The sequence below is a fragment of the Urocitellus parryii genome, chromosome 8 (genome assembly GCF_045843805.1).
Source record: "Urocitellus parryii isolate mUroPar1 chromosome 8, mUroPar1.hap1, whole genome shotgun sequence".
NCBI classification, from domain to species: Eukaryota; Metazoa; Chordata; class Mammalia; order Rodentia; family Sciuridae; genus Urocitellus; species Urocitellus parryii.
In genome coordinates, this window is record NC_135538.1 from 140,449,672 (window position 1) to 140,471,998 (window position 22,327).

The following is a 22,327-nucleotide window of genomic DNA, read 5'->3' on the forward strand; positions in this document are numbered from 1 at the left end:
GTTTATTTGAGATAGATAAGGTAACTCCATAGAAGAGACATGTGTCCTTGTTGGGCTAAAGCCTAGCAGGATGCAATGTTACACATAAACAGAAATCAAAACAGGTGCCTCTCTGTGAAGTCATGACTACAAGAATATCCAAGCTAAGTCCCTTCCGGGTGGTTTTATAAATACTAGAATATTCACATGGTACTGTATTGCTTGTCCAAGCAGTCTCTCCTGATTTTATCCAAATAAATTTATGCTGGTTTCAGATTTTATTATAGATATTTTTATAGCCTGCTGGAAATGAGTGCTGTTACACAAAATAAAACCAGATGAAGTAGAGCTAAATTCTGTAAGGGCCAGGGCAGGTATTGATAAGGAGTATAACTTCCACCTGGGAAAGTATGTATAAGAAAGAAAGAAAAAGTCTTGCAGAAGTCGCAGAGCCTGTGTTCCAGAATAAATATGCGAGAGGCAGAAAGGGGAGTGAGACAAGACCTGAAGCCTTGACATTTCAATATGGTGTTTTAATAAAGATATCATCTGACATTTTTCGTGTGTTTGCTGCTGACCTGCCCTGAAGAAGAACTTCCAAGCAGAACAATGTCTTCCCGAGCACGTCTTTCAAACTCTTCGACGTAAGCAGGGGTGCTTTCATCGGCCTCTTTGTGGAGTCCAAGACTCTTCCTGGAACTCGTGGGTGCCTCAGAATCCCATGTGTCCTCACGGTTCATCTCATCTGTTCACCCAAGAAGATGATGCGGAATGTCACCTGCCTGCATCACTTGAATGTTGACCAAGCACACAGTCTGCCACCTGCTTTACTTCTTGTCTGGAGTAAATTTTTTTTTCTTTGGATACCAGGGATGGAACCCAGGAGCATTTAACCATGGAGCCACATCCCCAGCCCTTTTTAATATTTTATATAGAAACAGGGTCTCTCTGAGTTGCTGAAGGCCTCACTAAATTGCTAAGGCTGGCTTTGAACTTGCGATCCTCCTGCCTCAGCTTCCCAAGCCGCTGGGATTACAGGCGTGCGCCACCATGCCCAACTGGAGAAACTTTGATTTTTTTTTTTAAGAAGCTATAACTTGGCAAATTATTTTCTATTTAATGTACTAAGAATAAACATTAAACATGAGATATTTTTAAGATTAAAAAAAAACAACAAACTTCATTCATCTCATGATGTTTATAAAGTATATCTATGCATTAAAGCCCTTTTTCCTACTTACCAGATAAATCCTGCAGGGTGCATACTGTGCTTTACTGTGCATTAATATTACATGTTGTTTACTTCAACATCTTACCACTTATTTGCTGGGATGCTGAAACCAGTTTGGGAGATGAATAGGTTTAGGAGAAGCCAAAGCTCTTTGAATCATTTCCTCAAGTTAAGATCTGCCCCCCAAATGGCTCCTGAGCTCTGCACACATAGAGCAGCTTTATTTGGTCCACCTTGTTTATGTGCATGGAAATGCCAGCAGTTATAAAATGGTATGTGTGCTTTACCAATCACCTGAAAACAATATCACCTACGAAGGTATTATTCACTTAGCCACATAACTCCTGAAAATATAAAATATCTTTCAGTCTCTATAAAATGCTTAAAGGTGTACTATGAAAGTTTCCATGTCTATGATGGTGGAATTTAATAAGAAGCAGTGGAAGGGAGCTTCTCTAATAGGAAGGAGAAAAGCTGGGTACAGGCCAGACCCTGGGCAGTAGTTTCAGAGGATGGCTGGTGGCCTTCAGTGCCCACTGAGACACTGTATTACCTTGTTTATGTCTGTAAGCTTTCTAAGATCAGGTAAATTCTCTTACAGTTGATCAAATGCCTGACTATCCTGTCAATTCTGTAAGACTTCTGTATATCCCTAAATGGTTTTTAGAAGACTTAGCATTACAATTGATAAATACATGACTTGGGCGGTTTCAAAGGATCCAAGCAGAAAGAGCTGTCAGTATGGAAAGGAAAAACTAGGCATAAAAGTTCCCAACTGAATGCCCAGCACAGTAAGGCAATCCACATACATTTGCTGACTCAGAAAGGACACTAACCATAAGCGCGCTGGCTTCTGCAGAACTATCTGTGATGCTTTAAGTTCCAGCTTGACCAGGCTACAGTGTCCGGTTGTTTGGTAGACACCAGATCACATGCTAGCGTGAAGACATATTTTAGATGTGATCAATATTTAAACCAGTAGACTCTGAATAAAGCAGATTGCTTTCCATAATATATGTGAGCCTCAGTCAGTCAGTTGAGGGTCTAAAATTAAAGACTGAGGCTTCCTAAAGAAGCAGGAATTTGGTCTCCAGACCATTGTGTGGAAACCCTGCTTGAGTTTCCAACCTGCTGGGCTGCCTTGCAGATTTTGGTCTAAAGACAGCAGTATCAACACTTCCTGATGCTCCAGGATGCCAGTCTTCCCTAAGACTTAGAGACTTGCCAGCCCCCACTGTGTGTGAATCAATTTTTTAAAACAACCCCATCCTCCCGCCCTGAATTCTACTATATCTGCTTCTCTAGAAGATCTTAGTATACCATTTGAATTTGGAATCCCTCAATATATATATAAAGCTGGCTTAAAAATTGAGTTCGCTTCATTTATTCATGTGGAAAGAAATAAAAGACAAGCTATACAAATTTGTACCAGAAAAGGGAAGGTATACCCAGGCAGGATTCAAATTCAGGGAGGTTAGTATTCTATAAATAGGGATTAATCTATAGAGTTGTTATGAGGTTTAAATAAGTTACTATTTACTGTATTTCCAACAGTGCTTAAGATAGTGCCAGGCACTTAGAAAGCACTCAAATATTTAACTAATATTGACATTTTCATCATCGTCATTGACAGCAACTTTATTATTCTAGGTGTGTGGTTTTCAAATCTGCTCAGGTATTAATTAATATTTTAATCTTCACAGCTACTCCATGTGGCAGGGATTATATGTCCATTTGGCAGAAAAGGAAAAGAAAGCTTAATAAATTGATTCGAGGTCACACAGCTAGTAAATGGTGAATCCCAAGCATAAACTCAACAGAGTTAAGCACCTATAACTATTATAGCATTAATCACGACCAGCCTCTTCTCTAATGGGCTTTAAGAAGTTTTTTAATGAGGAAGAACAAATGATTCCTGAGAACTAAGCACACATTGTGAAAAAAATAGAAGGATTCTCCATGAATTCAACCCCATGCATAGAGGGCAACTTTTATTCAATGCTTTGTTTAAAAACTTACACTATAGGATCTGACACAAATTTATGTGTGTTAAAATAAGGATTTAAAACTTAGTTTTTTAAAAATGACCTTTATATTTCTAGTTGAATACATATAATAATCATGAAGAACCTAACATTTAGAAATATGAATTCCCCTCTAAGGTTGGGAACAATACACTATTTACCTCCCATCACTCTGTAGCACCTGTTTAAAAGCAAAGACAGAGTCTTTCCAAAGAATATCATATAGCTTCATAAATTAGTGACTCCAAATATGCACATTCCCTTATAGGATCCTGCAATAGTAAGTCTCAAATCATTTTTTGCCATTTGGGCTTACAAATTGCATGCAATTGTAGGAAATTGCATCATAATTAATTTTCCCCAAAACTTTAACTTCATTTGAATATTTGTAACCATCAAAAGCACAGACAGATCATCACTGAACTGTTAAATATAGAAAAGACAGGTTAGCATTTGTAAGGAACCATGTCAATCAATTTACAACTAATATTAATATAAAAGATTAAAAATAATTGGTCTCTTACCTTGGAATTCTCTTTGTCCACTGTCATCAAACAGTTCCATTAATCGATTATAGAGAGTTCTCTCATCACCTTGTAGGGGTGTTAAAAGAACATAGATGTGATAACTTTCTCATCGGCTAATTTATAGATATGCAGATGTAATTACAAAAATAAATTATTAATCATCATGGCTATTTAGTTATTCCATGGGTCATAGACTCAAATTCTACTCAATATGCTCCCTTGTTCTGAAAAAGAATCTTTTGTAAATTGATGGTAATTGGAACAATGATTTTTAAATGTATATTGCCAAGCGTGTATAATAGAATACTTCTCCAATAAAATGAATCTCATATTCAATGGATTATGACATCTATTACTCAAGAATCATTTCTGAACAAGTCATTATGGTTTGTCAAATCATACAATAGAATATCTAAATGTTTGATCAAAGTGAATGTATGTTTTTCATTAGCCATTCTCTATACAGTATACATTTTACTATGTATATATAAGAAACAACAAACTTTGGTGGTCTTGTATTCTTTCATATATGTAATTGTCTTGCAATAGCATATAAAAAAAAAGAATCCAGGATACTTAGTTCTTTTGTGAATTTAAAGCAACAAGCCATGATAGTATCTACCCCCTACAAACAATAATAAAACAAAAACCTCATTATAAAATCATAGATCCAGAAGAAGATTTTAAAGTTTGTTGAAAGCTAGAGGTATAGCTCAATAGAGAACTTGCCTTGTATGCTAGAGGTCCTGAGTTCAATCTCTAGCACAGGAAAAAAAAAGTCATATAGATATTAATTTAGACCTCTAGATACAACCAAACAAAGAATGTGAGTTGCATAACCATCCCAGTCTCAGAATGAGAACACCAAATGTACATCAGTCACCAAACATGTTTCCCTTCCCAGGTAAGCAACTGAACTGTGCTTGCACTTTCATTATGCTCCTTTAAATATGGCTTGTGAATTTCTCTTATCTGTCACATGTAGGCCAATACTGAAGATGGTAGTTAATTCTGCAACTTACATCTAAAACTTGGTCAAGTATTCTAGAAGCGCCCTCTGGGATCCACTCTAGTCTATGCTCAGAGACTGGAACACAAGACCAGAAGACTGAGGTTACTACTGGGACAGCAGTGTGACACTGTGTGAAAGTGTGACATATGAACACCTCTGAAGTCAGCAGCTTCGGCTCACTGTCTGCTCTAGATGGCCTTTTCAAGTGCCCATTGATCTATACATCGTCCTCTCTTGCCAAGAGCCATTAGAGACCTCCTACCACCTCTAGCACTGGGGGAGAGGGAGAGGGGCCATCCTGGATTACATTGTACAGTAGGAAAGCTGCTTCTATTCCAGCATCACCTGAGCCTTTGTAACTCTTAGTGGGATACAAAACTTACAAAGTTTATGTATTGCTCATAAAAAGGTTCTCATTCTGAAGTTAACAAGGAGCAACCTCGGAAACAAAGAGGAGGAACTCTCTGCAGAAATGATAAAAATCCCAGTGGGATTAACCGAGAGACTCCATCTTCACAAGCATCATTTGGTAAAGGTCAAACCTGCATCCAGATCTCTGCACCACTATGTAGCTCTATAAATCTAGGAAAGTTTGTTAGAGTCTCTCAGCTTTAATCTTGCCCCATGCAATGGGATGGTTGTGAAGGTTAACAAGATAACAGGCATGACACCCAGGCTTGACAAATGATAGACATTCCACAAGGGGCAGCACCTCCATTGATTTGCTCATTGACTTGCTTGTTTGTTGTTAACTGTTTAGTAATCGTACAAGTGCAGAATTTTTCAATAGTTCGGCTTCTGTCATCCTAAACCAATATTTTTGTCTTCATGAACTGACAGTGATAAACAACTTTTGGGGGACCCAAATAAGTGGAACAGAACCCACAATTGCTGTCAAGTTTCTAGTTTTCCAAGTAGCCCAGCTGGGTAGCAGCCCCCTATGAATGGTGTCCCAAAGACACTCATTCCTAGAGCATCAGAGGGGTTACCTAACAGTAAAAGCAAGACAATGACACCTTCAAATTCAGATTCACCAGTTCTGATTGACCTTCTCCCCTTCCTTCAAAAGTTAAGCACATCTCCTAGGGAAAAGACAACTATGTCCAAGATAGGTAAGAATCTGAATTCCAAACCACACTTGTCAGGTCCCTGTGATTTTAGGAAAGATACTAAATATCACAGGATTTATTTCTCCATCTTAAAAATAAGAATAATGGTGTCCACTTTGAGGGTTTGTGTTGGTCCGTCACTTACTATATCCTACCCAAGACAGTGCCTGAGCAATCAGTGAGTAATAATCACTAAGGTTACAGAAGACCTGATACACGTCAGACATGAAGCCAAGTTAAATTTATTGACTTATTCACTAGTTCAACAAATATTTACCAAGCACATGCTCCAGGCTGGGCTAGGCTCTAAGAATTCGCTGATGAACAAAGTAGACATTGTCTGTGCCCTGTGTGCATCCAGCAGATAGTTTAGTAGAGAAGAAACACATTTTACAGGTAATTGTGCCAATTCAAAGCTTGCTGACCCTTGTATAAACTCTCTAAAAGAGGTGTAGAGGGGAAATCACCTTGATGGTCAAGGGAGTTGAGAATTGACATTTCAGATAAGCCTTTGAGAAGACAGGATATTGAGCAGAGGAGGCAGGAAGGAGGCTGTCCCAGCACCTAGGTTTCTGGAAAAGGAAAAGGAGCTCCATGCATAGGAAGAACAAAGAGAAGACAGCATGGCTAGAACATGGTGAGCAAATGGAAGGCACCAGATGGAAGGTGGGAAAATACAGCCACACCTGCATAATGACACTCTAGGTGATGATGATCACATACAACAAGAGTTGGCAATCTATGTGGTGTAAGAAAGGGATACGGCGACCAACAATTCAGGCTGAGCATCCCTAATCCCAAAATCCCAAATTGTAAATGTTCCATAGGCTTGGATGTCCAAGTGGAAAATTCCATACCATGAGACTTCCATGTGCAAATTGTATAAATTACTTTCAGGCTACGTGTATTGAGTATATATGAAGCATAAGTGGATTCCATGTTTAGACTGGGTCCTCTCCACAATCTATCTCATGAGGTATATGTAAATATTCCAAAATCTGGAAAAAATAATCTGAAATCCAAAATACTTTTGATCTCTAGCATTTTGGAATAAGGGATACTCAAATTGTATTTTGTCTTATGAGACTTACCTGACTGCCATTCAACACATCTTACTGTTTTCCCTAAATTAGGGAGCTCTTGCTTTACAAAAGTTCCACCAAATATATCTCTATATTGTGATCTCTAGGAGATGTAAAACAGACTTCAACTGTTAATTCAGTTGAAACCTCATCCCACCCCCAAAGTTACGGGGATGTCTCTCACTCCTCAAATGTGTTTGGACAAATATGAGGTTGAGATTCTCTATTTTCAAATCCACCTGTAGTTTTCAACTATTGGCAAAAACTGACGCCAAGACTCTCATTTCATCTCGTATATGCAGCTTTTGGCAAAATCTGTGGCCTCTGCATCATTTAAAAATAAATTTTGTTTATTGACAGCTATCTCATAAAATAATCTTCACACTGTATTTCAATTCTTTTATTTGTGAGAATTTAGCTCAATCTTTCCATAAAGAGGTACAGATTTAATGACTGGTTCCTGGTTAAAAAATATCTATATATATATATATATATATATATATATATATATATATATATATATATATATATCATGTTCTGGATTGTGAATGACTCTCATGAGCTTTGTGACTGTCATCATTTCATCAATTATTTTTGTAAACCTTAGAGTGCTTTAAAAACTAGAGAACTGTAGAGTGGTATGCACCTGCAGAGCTATTTGGAATTGTTAATGTATAACTACAACTAGATTTGAGATTGCAGAAGGGGAAATCATCACACCTCTGCACCTCTGCGGTTCAAAAGTTAGGTGGTGATTTCAAGCATTCAGTGAGGGGAAGAGTTGCAGGGTACGGAAATCCCATGTGCCAGGTGCACCCTACTGCAGAATGCTCATTTTAAATTCAGAGAGCAGAAAGGCGTTGGCACAGGGATGCTGTCCCTTGGATGCATTATGCGGGCCTTCTAACGGCACCAGACTGCTCACAGTAGCCTAAGATGAAAGCAGATTGCTGCTGCTTTCATCTGACCAGCTTGCTGTCCTTGATCAAAAATTACGTTCGCTGCCCATCATGTCGTCAGTGGTTAAAACTTACCACTTAAATTGTAAGCTGCAAAAAAAAAATCTAAATGGAACTGCATGTGTGATCTCTGTCACCTCATTTTCATGAATGGAAAAGAATATTCTGACACAAAAATTACATACTTAATTCTAGCTCACCCTCTCTGCTGACCTCCATCCCACACTGCCTTGGGTTTATTTCCTCATCCATCAGTGGGTCAAAGTAATTTCTGCCGTATTCATTTCCTGTGGAAAGTACATGAGGTAAGGGTCAGTGATTATTAGAAGCACATGAACCAAAATGTTAATTTTGAAATCGACACCAGCACAGAAGGACCATTTTAGCAACTTTACAAGCTTAATTTTTTTTTTACAAGTTTTCCAGGCCTCTCTTTTTTTTTTTTTTAATAATTATCATCTTGCAAAAGGTCAGAAAAGGTAATTCAAGAAACAAGTTCACACTATCTTTCCGTTGCTAAAAAGTTAATGAGAAAATGACCAAATTCAGACTTTATAATAATAATAATAATAAACTTCAGCTAAATTATTTTCAGGATATACTCAAGAAATGGATTTTTGGAAGATTATAATTTTGTGTAGAGTCCACTCATGATTCTGTTTATGGACTGGTATTTCACATGTTATGTGGCCACAATTCTGTAGCCATCTTACTAGTGTGATCATTGTTAGAACCAGTAACAAAATTTCCATGTTGATGGTTGGGAGAAAAGAAAAAAAGAGAATAAATAAAATGGAGGGAAGGAAGGAAGGGAGGGTGGGTGGGTGGAAGGGTGAGTGGGTAGAGGAGGGAGAAAAGGAGAGAGGGAGGCAAAGAAAAAGAAAAAAGAGAGGCCTGCTTCAGGTCTCATTCATGTCAACTTAAGGAACATGAAGGGGAGGTACAAATGATTTAGTCAGGAGTTATACTCACCACACATCAGCAATCTCAACACCACCACCCCAAATTTCTCACTTCACATTTCCATTCACTCTGTCCTGATCTCAATAGCCAAACCATAGCATCAGGTTTGACTTTGTCATAGAGAGAAAGGTCTGCTATCAATTTTCTGCATCGACTTTCATTCTTCCTGCAGACTGAAATGTATATGTCTGTTGCTACTAATTTGCATTCCGCGAAACGTAATCCACTCTGACAATAATTCCAGTGGCCTTCAACACTGCAAAATAAAGCCCCGTAGAAAGAAAACGGCAAACTTTGAGAATGTGGTTCACAGTGAAAGGTGAATACGTACCAGGTACAGGGTGGTGTACCAAGTATATTTATTTTAGGATCAAATTAAACTGAACAGCAGCTCCTTTTCCAAGGTCAAGGGAAAATTTGACATGAGCCTAACTTTAATTTCTACTTCAGGACTGGCACATTTTTGCCGTGAATCTCTGTTCTGTCGATACAGTATTATGAGAACTGAAAATCTGCTTTACTTTGACTTTTCAGTAAAGAAAAAAAAAATAAATGAGTTTCACTTTTGTTACTTTATCTGTCAACAACTATTAGGCTGGTGTGAATCTTGGTGGTATGTAATCTGAGCCATTCTACCTCATTTGCTGTAAATGTGTGTGTGTGTGTGTGTGTGTGTGTGTGTGTGTGTGTGTGTTCTTCTGCCACAGAGCACTGTGATGCTCTAAGTCTACTCTTCCATATGCTGGGAAAATAATTCACCTCTAATAAAGCAGAGATGGGGGTACAGTCTTTATTATATTGGCATCTCAGTCTCAGTCATCTGCTGGTATCCGTATGCTGGAAGTTTCCCCAATTCAATACAAAGCTCAAATTCTTTGCCCACTAAAATACTGACCAGCAAATAATACCAAGATAACCAAGACTCTGGAAAGTGAGATAAAGTTAAGTCTTTCTCTTTTTAAAATTTCTTTTTTAGATGTTGATGGACCTTTGTTTTATTCGCTTATTTAGATGTGGTGCTGAGAATTGAACCCAGTGCCTCGCTCACGCTAGACAAGGGCTGTACCACTGAGCCACAACCCAGCCCAAGTTAAGTCATTCTTAACTAAAAGTTTCAAAAATTATATAGTCAGTTCTCTGTATTTATAGATTCTGTACCTGTGCACTCAACCAACTACCAACCAAAAACCGCAGGCCTAATGTTTTCTCTGATAAGCCGATGCTGATCCAAAATTCGGGTGGGGGGGATGGGAAAGTATGAAGGAACTTTGGATTGTGCAAAGGGGAGTGAGGGGAGGGGAAGGACAGTGGAATGAGACAGATATTATTACTCTATATACATGTATGATTACACCACCAGTGTGACTCCGCACCATGTACAGCCAGAGGAAGAAGTTGTGTTCTATTCATGCACAATGTGTCAAAATGCATTCTGTTGTCATGTATAACGAATTAGAACAAATTTAAAAATTTAAAACAAATTGGTTTTTTAAAAAATATTTAGAACGAAATCTTGCATCTGGGCTGAACATGTATAAGTGTTCCTTTTCTTGTCATTATTGCCTGAATAATACATCAATTTACATAGCACTTATTTGTATTCGGTATTTAAAAAAAAAATCTAGTGATGATTGAAAGTATACGGGAGGTTGTGTAGAGGTTCCACGGAAGTACTACACATTTTACCTGAAGGACCTGAGCATCCATGGATCTTGGTATGTGGGAGAAGATTCTGGAACCAATCCCCCTTGGATACTGAGGGATGACTGTACTTGGTTTTTAGGCTCTCAAATCCTTTTCATCCTTCTTTTCAGCTGAGACATTGGGATCTTGCCCAGATGTACTTGAAGGAGCTCTGTGCACTGGGAGCTGTCCAAACTGCTAAGTCTCTCTTTGGGGTTCTGTGCTTGCACACACAACTGGGAGAGGAAAATCCTTAAGATCTACACAAGTTGTACCTTCTGCATTCTGTGAGGGTTGATGAACATGTGCAAGTCATAAATGTCCCTCATGGAGAGATCCAATGTGTATTTCCCATTCTGAGATAATGCATCTAGCATTTTACAAGGAAAGAATTCAGAGCTTTTTTGAACAGTTCTTGATACTCCTCGCACTGATTCCCCTTGAAACATCCCCAAGTTCTATGTTATAGTAGATACATATAGAATTCCTATGTTTTATAATGTACATATATTTTCTTTTACATTTTACAGGCATGTCTTTGGTGTGTATGTTGTATCATACATGCTCACTGTCTGTTAAAATACAAGCTCTGTGAGGATAACGACATCATTCCCTGCTCACCGTGGCACCCTCCCACTCTCTCACAGAGCCTGGAGTGCAGACGTGAATTCATTGATTTAATAGACCTGTCTCTGAAACCTATGTAATACCCAAATCCTTTCACTGGCTAGATGCTCTTTCTTGATTAAAATGAGAAGCAAGATACACCCTTTGATCACCTTTGATTCCTCTTCTTTCTATTCTGCCTCCCTTCTCTTCTTAGGACCTCTTCCTCCACTCCTCTTTACTCTGTCCTTATTTAAAAAACAAAAAGACAAAAACACTCTGACCCCTGCCTATAGAGCACAGCCTACTGACAGAACAAGACGACTACACCTGCACACTCCAGTATGACTTCATACTGCGGTAAAGACAGAGTTCTGTGGGAGCACCTATCCATGGACCAAAAAAATACAGAACAAAAAAAAAAAAAAAAAAAAAAAAAAAAAAAACTTGCATCTTTTTCAAACATGTACCAACCTTTCTTTTTTTCCTTATTATTATTCCTAAAATAATACATTACAACAATTATAGCATTTAACTATAACATACGGGGCTTCAAAGAAGACTTCCTAGATTCTATCTGAACTCAGAATGTGTGATGAGGAACTAGCCAAGTCAAACATCCAGAGGAGGATTGGCCAGGGAAAGGCACGGAGGCATATGGAGGTGGGAAGCACATTTTATTAGCGATATCCCTCAATATTTCTCAGCCTCCTAAATTTATATTTTAGTAAAGTAAAGGGATCCAAATTCTTTACCAGTATCAAGCTTCACTAAAGCTTTTGTGCAAATTATTAGTACCTCCATGTTGATTGTTAGCTTGTGCAGACCTGATGAATTGTATCCATCCATTCATTCTTTCAATTCATTCTTTTATTTATTGAGTGCTTATTATGTGACTAAGTCAGTAAAATGAAATACTCAAAAACCCCTTCCTTTACAGAGTTTTATGAGTAGGAGAGTAAATACAATATAAGTGCATGTTTTATAGTTTTTTTCAATAGAGTCAGACATGAACCATCAGGCCCCCAGGAAGGTGTGGGGTACACGTGCCTTCAAATACAGGGTGCCACTCAGGATTAAATCACCACGCTCTCAAGCCACATGTGAGTTGATAAAGCATACTGTATTTTTTACTATTCGTTATTTGTAACTTACTATTTTGCCAATTGTTTGCAATGATACAAATCAGTCTGAGAAACAGATAAGAACAAAAATGGAATGATTTAAATTTTTTTAATTTAAAATTTAAACGATTATCCCTTTCCATGAGTATATCTTGCCCTAAGAAGCCAAAAATTTTACACGGCAGGCAATTTGAGGATACAAACCCCACAGAGTCTGTTATAAATTTGGAAGCCAGAGTCTCTGTCTGAACACCATATCCTTGTCCTCATATTTCATTGGGTAGTATCAGGATTTAATAAGGCAGGACGGTTTTAGGAAAGGGTGTATATTACCAGAAGCTTGATGCTAATAGGATAAATCCTAAAAGTATCCTAATCACTCCAAGTGTGCTTTTGGATATATCCAAAATCATCTCACAGGAAAATCAACAGACCCACTGAGGAATACAAAGTAGGGCACGGAGTAGTACAAATGCAATAGGTTTTAACATGACTGATGTTTAACTCTTTGAGATCTTCAGACGACAATATGACGTTTATGCAAACACACATGTACACAGGTGGAGGTGTGATTCTACCCCGAAGCCATTGGGTGTGACACCTAAACCAGCAAGCCAGGGAATCCTTCCCAGCATGACTCTTCACTCTCTCCCTGTTAGCTGTGCAGTGTTTAGAATCAGCATCCGTCTATACAGTTCTTGTGCTATTTCCTTCCAAACCAGGGGTGGAAAACACATGCACTTGCCTTCTGCCCTTCCACACAAGCTCAGGTTTTCCTATCACTTAACTCTGAACAGCACAGAGCATAAATGGGCCTTTTACTTAAATTACATCGTCCATGAACTTTGGTCAGGAAACCCTCTGGTGGGCACCCAAGCAGGTCTGTGGGGGCCGTAAGAGTGAGGATAAAATTGCCCCCCAGAGGAAGGTTAGTACAAATCATCCAAGTGTCTTGACTCAATGAGGCAATCACTTCCTTTCAAATCAGCTGCGTGAACTTGAGAGGAAGAAAAATCTGAAGGCATCTATTCGCTCCCCAGGAGGGTTTTATTGGCCAAATCCTTGTCCTTTTCCTGTGAATCCACCTGCTACAGATCAGTGTTTCATTCCCAAGCACCATATTTCCTATGATATACTATCAATTAAACACACAGCCTACATGTGAACTAAACAACCAACTAAACCCATTTTATATTCTATGGTGAAAGCCATGCACCAATATTTTACAACATAAGATATTCTCTTAACATTATTCCTTTAAAAGAAATCAAGCCTAGAAAATGAATATGAAACTTGATTCTTACAAACTTTATAAATAAATTTGAGAAAGCATCATATTTTTCTCACTTTGAAAACTTAATATAAAGATTTCAAGTTTAGCTGGGCCCAGGGGTACACGCCTATAATCCCAGTGACTCAGGAGGATGAGACAGGAGATCACAAGTTAGAAGCCAGCCTCAGCAACTTGGTGAGGCTGTAAGCAACTTAGAGAAACCCTGTCTCAAAATAAAATATAAAAAGGGATGGGGATGTGGCTTAATGCTTAAGCACTGAAGGTTTAATGTCTGATTTAAAAAAAAAAGAAATAAAAAAATTGAATTTTAAATGTCCATAAGTCTAAACAGGTAACATAAATATATGAAAAAAATAGTATAAATTAGAGAATTGTATTGGACATAGGTACTGAGAACTACATCAAACTCAAACATGCTCTATCATATTAAATCCACTCAGGTATTTTTAAAGGGGGATGTACACACATTTTTAAATGAAAGGAAACTAAAGTCATAAAAAAATTTCTTGCCTTAATAAAAATGTTACCAAGACCTCATTATAGTACATATAAAAAACAACAATGATGACAATAAAAAAGAAAGAAAAAACCTACAGACAAAAATCACAAATAACAACGTGAATGTCTACTATCAATATTATTACACAACACACTCTTAGATATCTTGGCTAATACAATTATGTCAAAAATAAGAAAATGTGAGCTAAAGTTACTGAAAAAATTGCATGTTGTATAATTATTACTTGAAGACAATAGGATTCTCTGCCACAAAAACATTAGAGATTTGGCTGAAAACCTTATAGAGCAGAGAAGATAAAATTTGAAAGTATCTTGATTAGCAACCAGATAATTATGGAAAAAAATGAACTTTTCTAAAAACCAACAATAGCCCTTTTGAAGATATGATGAATAAATAGAAAACCAAAACCTGTAATAAAGCTCTGGATAATCTTCAACAATTAATTCATTAATAGTTAGACTTTCCCAGGCATCTATAGGTGGTCCTCTAGTGATTAACTTCACTCAGCAACAAAATGAAAGGCACACAATTAACAATGGGGTTAAAAACCAGTGAGTCTGGGAAAGAGAAACTGGTTGCTTTTCCTTTTCTTCTTAACAGAAAGGCTCATCTATGAAAATTGGTCTATCACAGCATTTAAGAACCAGTTCCGTCCTGGACAAATTAGCTGTCTTAACTGCTTATTCTTACTTCCTTTCTAAATCTTGTGGGTATTTGATATATCAGTGATTTGAAAATCTAAATAGGGTAATAGTTGAAGTTTGCTAACAAGTTCTAATTAATTGAGCCATATTCTTTCTTCCCCCAAGGCACTCCCTCGTGGTAAATTACCAAGCACTCTAACTTGCAATCCACTGGAGTGTTGTTGAGCGGGTAATTGCTGCAGGGCTTTATCCTGCAGTCCCCCAAGGCACCAGGCATCCAGTGCTCCGCTGGACGCAGACTCCATGGAGTGGGAGAGCGTCCCTCGGTTCCTGACATCCAAACAAGAAGACACTTGCAGTAGGTAAGCAATTATGGGAATTCAAAGGTTAAGATTAAAAACATTGCTTTTTCCCCCTCATATTTAAAAGACCTCCAAAAGTGATAACAAAGTTGGGGTTTTTTTCCTTTCTAGTTCAAAAGCTAGAAACATGGAAAGTTGCATGTAGGCAACATTATCCTAAATGTAAATAATGTATGCATACAGTTTGGGATATTGCCTTGCAAATTATGGAGTACTTGACTCGGGATGTCAATCACACCTGGAATCCGGAGTGGGAATGTTTATTCATCTAATAATTGTGTCTTCCCCTTGGATCTAGGATTACTTCTTCTTATGTATTGCACCAAATGGTTCATTCTGGTAATAATTCTTTTTATTCCATGGAAGCAGCACACTTTAGCACAAAAGAAATTAAAGTAATGTATTACCGGATTTGGTTTAGACAAAAGTAATAACCTATCTAACAAATCTGGCAATTTATGGACAAAATTTTAATCTTACAAAGACTTTCTATTGTTTTAGAACTTTCTATTTTTTATAGGTTTTTGGCCAATTAATATGATGAAGGCTAAGAATATTTTTCCTTAAATTATTTTTGACAAAAAACAAAAGCAGCCAAAAGAAAGCCCAAGTGGAACTATTTGGAGAGAAGGAACTAATTCCTACTAATAATAATAAGGAACTAATTCCTACTACTAATTCCTAAAAAATACTGAAGTTATGAAAAATTTTTTCTTGTAAAATTTTTCTTTACATGCAAGTTCAACCATTGATCTTCGGAACAGAGCCAAATGAAGCTTGACATTTATGTGGACTTGCACCAATAGAGTCAAAATTATTATTCTGATAACCAAAAAAAAAAAAAAGTTAAGGTTTAATTTTTTTAAATTCATCAAATATATAAGAAAATGAAGGTAAACAATTTATTAATCTGTTTAGCTGCTAAGACACTCCTTATTACATCACTAATACATCAGAAAACAAGATTTTTTTCCTCAGATTTTTCACGGCATAGCTGAGTTTGCATTACAACAATCTATATAATCAGCTACACAATCTATATTTCTAGCAATTCTATGATTCTGAAATTCTTAAGCATCTTTTTCTCCATCATACAAATTCTTGTGTTCACCTTTTCTTTTTGAAGGTATAAAAATTCCACCAGAACAAAAACTTAGTGGTTTAAATGCATGAATCCATCTGTCACCAATGAACTCAAATAATAAATATACTCAACTGTTAAAATGATTCTTAGAAAGATTCTTTCTTTGATCAACTACATATGACAGATTTTGTAAAATATTATTTTTCAAAGTCATACTCTGGGGGTTTCAATAACATCAATCCAAAGAGATGATATAAAAATAACTGCTCAAAAACTGGTCAAGTGTTACCAATGGATTCTATTTTAATATTAACAAAAACAGGGAAAAAGACAATACAAATAGACCTTCTGTTGAGTTCCTGAGCAAATTCATCTGATTACTTATGGATTAGCAATGTCTTCTAAGAAGAAAATATATGAAGGTTTTTTTTTTTTTCATTCTGTTGACATCCAAATATTTGATTAAAATGCTCTTTCTCCAGTTTGACCTTGTCCTAAAACTCGGCTGTTCCTTTTTAAAATAAAATACAAGTTAAAAAAACAGGCAAGGAAACTTCAATTATTTCTATAAATTGGCCAAACATTTTATACATCTAATATCTACATAAAATATTTCTATATTTTGAAAGGAAGGATGTTTTCTTGAGTGTTTATTTTTAGCCTTCCAAATCAATGAAAAAGATTAAAATCACTTAGGAGCCACATGGTATCTGAAGACACAAATCCAGGTCAGTTCAATAAACCTAAAGCAAATGATTTTCCTATATTTTTCCGACTTCTTAATAATAGTTGAAATGTCCCGAAGCAAAAAATATTTTTAAATGTTCTATAAATTTTATATAACACCTGTTTTCCATCTTAAGGGAAAAAGAGCTATAAATGAGAACAATGTAAACAGTTTTATACAATATCACTTCTAAAATAATCTAGGCTATGTACACTGTGGGGAAATCAGTTCCATTCACGTATTTACTCTGACAATTTGAATTATGCTTTTAACACAAGTTCTTGGTACGTTATTTTATCACAAATATTTGTTCGTGTGTGTTTCTAATGGCCACACCAGTATGAGGACACATTTAGGTCACAATTATAAACCTGATCCAGGGTTCTCCAACACAGATGCAAACATTACGCATCTTGTACCTTCATCTATTCTGGAAAGATCATAGGTTACCTTTGCTCAAAACTCATCCCTCTCAGCTTTTCTGCAACATCTGCCATTTTCTTCCTGTTGTCAAGGATTCTATGTTCAAGGTCATGCTCTTCAAACCACAGGGAGCTACACATTCATCATGAAAACATGGGTGCCACCTCGACTCCACAAAGCCATGAGGAAACCACTTGTCCACTCCAGAGCTGCTGCCAAGGCCACTCAAGGGACCTCTAACACTGTGACCTCTAACACTGTGACCTCTAACACTGACCCATGGTATACCCTGCCATGTCCTCTCCAGTGTCTTCTCTGGTTCTGATCAGGCCTTAACTCATGCCTCGATCCATCCCATGTTCCATCAGAATTACCAAGAGAAGTCCTTATCTCCTCCCCTACCCCACTTCATGCTGTTTCTCTATGTTACATGTTAGCAGTAAGGGCTGATGAGGCCCCCCAAAATTGAAGTCAGTCTCAGTCTTAATTCCAAGACTCTCTCCCTAAGACTCAGGAATAATGATTGAGGATTAGACCACAGGACAATATGACTGGTGAACAGTCACTGAACTGAAATCAAGATGACCTTTGCCCTCTGGCCCTTGGCCAGATCCTTGGCAGGAGATCAAGCTGTCTGATCTCTTACCTGTGTACTCTTCTCTCAGAAGACCCTGGAGCCTTTCTTAAAAGGGAAATGCAACATACAGATTGTCCAATGATAGCAAGACATAGTGAAGTTGGAATTTAATATAACATTAATTATTAATTAATATTAATTAATATTGTGCAACTTCTTATTCTGACGCCCATGAAGTATTTTTGAGATTTTTACCTTCTTTGCTGTGCAGCTGCTAAGATACTGACCATATCACCGATGTATTAGAAAACCTACATTTCCATCTCAGCTTTTACACTGAAAATGTGTGTTTATATTAGGCCTCTTTATTTCATAAATTCTCAGACAGGATTAGTCCTAGGCTGCATGTAGCTCAATTTAATGAACTAAACTGGATCCCAGTTATCTTATTGAGTATCCCCTTTCAACCATGCTTGGGACCAGAATTGTTTTGGATTTCAGATTTTCTCAGATTTTGAAATATGTGCTTAATATATTTAATGAGATACCTTGGGGATTAGATGCAAGTCTAAGCATGAGACTCATTTGTGTCTCTTCTACATATAAACTGGTGGTATTTTCATGCATTACTTTTAATATGCCTGCATTTTGACTGCAACCCACCACATGAGGTCAGGTATAGAATTTTCCACTTGAGGCATCATGCCACTGCTCAAAAAGGATTGGATTTTGGAGCATTTCAGATTTTCAGACCAGTGAAGTCCAATCTATTTTATGGGACACACACACACACACACACACACACACACTTTTTTTTCTATTTTACTCATACTTCTAGAAATATTCATTGAATCCAAGAAACGCTGTTTATAAGATAGATGCCAAAATCTTATATAAAAATATAACTAGTTCTAGAGTGCCCGATTAATCTGAACTAGTTCTAGTCCCCATAGTTGCCCTCACTGTGACTTTTCTGACGTCCTATGTTTCACGAACATAGACCTCTTCCATGTTCGTTCTATTCATAGCTATATTCCCTGTACCTGGCATAATGTTTGGAAAATGGAAAATGTTCAATAAATATGCTTTTCAGTGAAAGAAGAGAAGAAAGCAGTTACATAAAAAATTCTTATTAGTGCTGTATATAATTCTAAGCAAAATATTAGTTATGTTATGTCCTACTAATCACTCATATTCCACTTCCATTTTCATTTAAGTTGTATTTATGTTAACAGTTGGGTGTGATCAATAAATAATCCAATATGTATGAACCATAAGGGACATTTGTTTGGTGTATTTGTGTCATGTCTTGCTTCATTTCCCCTCATTAAGGGGAAATGAATAAACTAAACTGTGATCCTGTTTTTTCATATCTAAAAATCTTGTCCCATTGTGGATGGTCTTGAAGGGCCAGCAACTCTAGATTCCTGGCTTCAATTACAGGAGCCAGGAGGGCTTGACAGAACCCATTTCTTTTGTCCTATGATAAAGCCAAGATGCAGGCAAAAGGCCTAAGCATGGAAGCATTGCCTGTCAAATGCTTCTACTTAGGACTCTGAACTTTAGATAAGCAAAAGAAGGATGAGAAGAACAACTGGCAATTCATCACAGAACAGCATCAGAACCCAGACCACTTGTGCTCTGAGAGAGCTACTTGGTTTCTAATTTTCTACATTCCCAAGCACTGTGGTTTTTGCCCATTCCTACCATCTATTCTCTGAGCCCAGGAAACCCTTCTGTTTAAATTAGCCAGAAGTCATCTCTGTTGCTTACCGCCAGGGACACAGTCACATACACACACATGCTAACACCCAATCTGCTTCTTGGGAGATGCCACCCCCTGATATCTAGCAAGGAACACAAAAACAGCCATCCTCCTCAACTCCCAGGAGAAAACAGGGGGAAAGGAGGGTGTGATCCGTACATTTCCTCAAATCTGCTTTTATTAATAAGTAGAGCTATGCTTGACTAAGTAATAATACATGAAATTGATGATATCCATTTTCTTTCCCTATCACTCTCAGAATAACCTCAGTGAAAGGAATTAAAAGGAAAACTCTTCCCTTGTGCAATCACACCACCCAACATCTGTCCTACTACTATATACTTCTGTAATTCTATTTTTTCATATCTAAAAGTCTTTCCTTGGCCCCTTCTCATCCCTGTCCCAGATTTTACTTTGCTCCCATTTAGAACTCAAGCATTAACCACCTTTTCAATACCACCATGTTATATATTCATAAAATTAAAGAGTCTAAGATTAGAAAAGAAGTGTATACCCATGAAACACAGGTTCTGGGTGAGGCAGAGCTAAAGGCATGCAGAGACATTGCATGTATGAAAATTCTCTGAGAATTTACTAAATTGGACGCTTTAATGTTTTTACTAATTGTCTGCCTAAAATGAAAGACCAGTGGGAACTGAAAGAAGAGTATGAAGTTGAGTATGGCACTTTACTTAGAAGTGAGTATAGAAAGACAGAGTAGGCTAGAAGGGGTGTGGTGTTTTGATTCCTAATCATGCCTTGCAAAAATGACTGGTACCAACCTACAGGGTCAGCTCCACAGCATATAGTCATTTAGCCTGGGAAAGTCTAGATGAATAAGCTTCTCGGGTTGCCTTCACACTGGAGTGCACAGGTGGGAGTCCAGGGTGCATGAAGGCCTTCCAAACGATCTGGAAATCATGCCACTCGACTCATTCTAAAGATCAGTGTGTACTTACTTTAATTACTTTTCTCCTATACTAAGGGACTCAAGATATCATAAATTTGACAAAATTTTGTCTTCCAAAGTTTGTTTTCAGAAAACCTCTCTCCTAGACATTTTCCCCATAAATTGCTATCTCTCTTATAATGTTACATTTCCTTGAGATAATTTGAATAAATAGTGTTGAAATGCTGCCATTTTTCACAAGGCTTTCCTTTAAAAAGCATCTTAAAGGGAGAAATATACTGCTATTTACTTATCAGATGACACGTGAGCTAATTTTCACAATACTGTGGGGAGAACATATAACTATTATATTTTGTCTAAGTAATCACATTGACAGATGACGTAAAGGTTCTTTTTTAAAGTTTCAATAACCGGAGACATTGTGTTCAGTAGTATCTAGCAGTTTCTAAATTTACATAGGTAAAATATTCTTCTTTGTTCGCAGATCATAAAATCACACATCTCGTTTGCAATTGAATTTTTTGGAGCCTCTCCCAAAGGAGGGTTAGATGTATAAAATGTTTTTTAATTGAATATATTCCAGAATAGAGATGTATAATCCCTTCCTATATCAATATCTGACTAGATTTGTAAGGATGATAACTATTTGCTGAATTTTTCTATCCAAAACTCCTCTTTGATTTCTTCCACTCTGCCCTACTTTGGGATTACACCTTTTCTCTCTATTTTCCAGAATCAGGCCACTATCATTCATGAAAATTATTGTCTTCCATGCGTATTCTTGTCTCTCAGACTCAGAAACTAAACCCACACAGGATGACTACAGATCTTGAAATGGAGCTAGACTGCATTGAGATTTGTAATAATATACACACTGAATTTCAAAGCTTTGTGAAAAAAAAAATCATAAAATGTCTGTAACTTTTGACATTGGTTAGAAGTTGAAATGATAATATTTTGGAAATACAGGTTTAAGTCAAAAATATTCTTAAAATTAATTCATTTGCTTCTCTTAAATTTTCAGGTGGCTAATTTAAAATTACTTAGTGGCTCACATCATCTTTCTCCTACATAGTGTTTGCCTGTGATATGTCCTTCCACCCTAAGACTGTCTTTCTCTCTCTCTCCCCAAACATGTGATGGACTATAAATATGATTATTCTCCTTACCGTCTTATTGAGCGTCACACATCCAAACCATCATATGGTACCCCACTTTTAAAAACATATATATGTAACAACTTTAGGTTTCGAGGTTTTCCCCTAGGGAATAAGAATTCTTGGTGAAGAAATCCCCCTATGAAACATCAATCTGTAAAGAAGGTCAGCTCTGCACTAAAGGGCACACGGTTCTCCTGGGGGTCTTACCACAAACTACCCCAGCTGAACACGGAAGATCAATTTCCCTTCAAGGGAAATGCTGGAGTTTGTACCGGAAATGTCCCCCAAAGGCCTACTTGTTAAAGGCGTGGTCACCAGCCTGTGGTGCTGCTGGGAGGTGGGAGAACCTTTACAGGGGATGGGCCCTGGTGGGAAGAAGTTAGGCCACTGGGGGTGTGCTCTCCAAGGGCACAGCAGGAGCTCAGCCTTTCTTCTCTCTGTCCACCTTCCAGCCACCAGGAGCTGAGCAGCTTCTCTGCTGCACACCCTGCATCATGAGGCACTGTCCTGCAAGGACCCAGGCAATAGTGACCAGCGATCCTGGGCGAAAACCTCTGAAACC

General features: G+C 37.4%; 1 protein-coding gene across 1 annotated transcript in view; it reads right to left on the reverse strand.

The window, feature by feature from the left end:
* LOC113179858 (uncharacterized) overlaps positions 1-22,327 on the reverse strand; it is a 306,468-nt gene that overhangs the window by 275,539 nt on the left and 8,602 nt on the right. Inside the window, exons 4-5 of the mRNA XM_077801549.1 lie at positions 8,124-8,210; positions 558-724 (exon numbers count right to left, since the gene is read on the reverse strand). Of these exons, the coding sequence (XP_077657675.1) occupies positions 558-724; positions 8,124-8,210 (254 nt within the window). The remainder of the gene's footprint in view (positions 1-557; positions 725-8,123; positions 8,211-22,327) is intronic.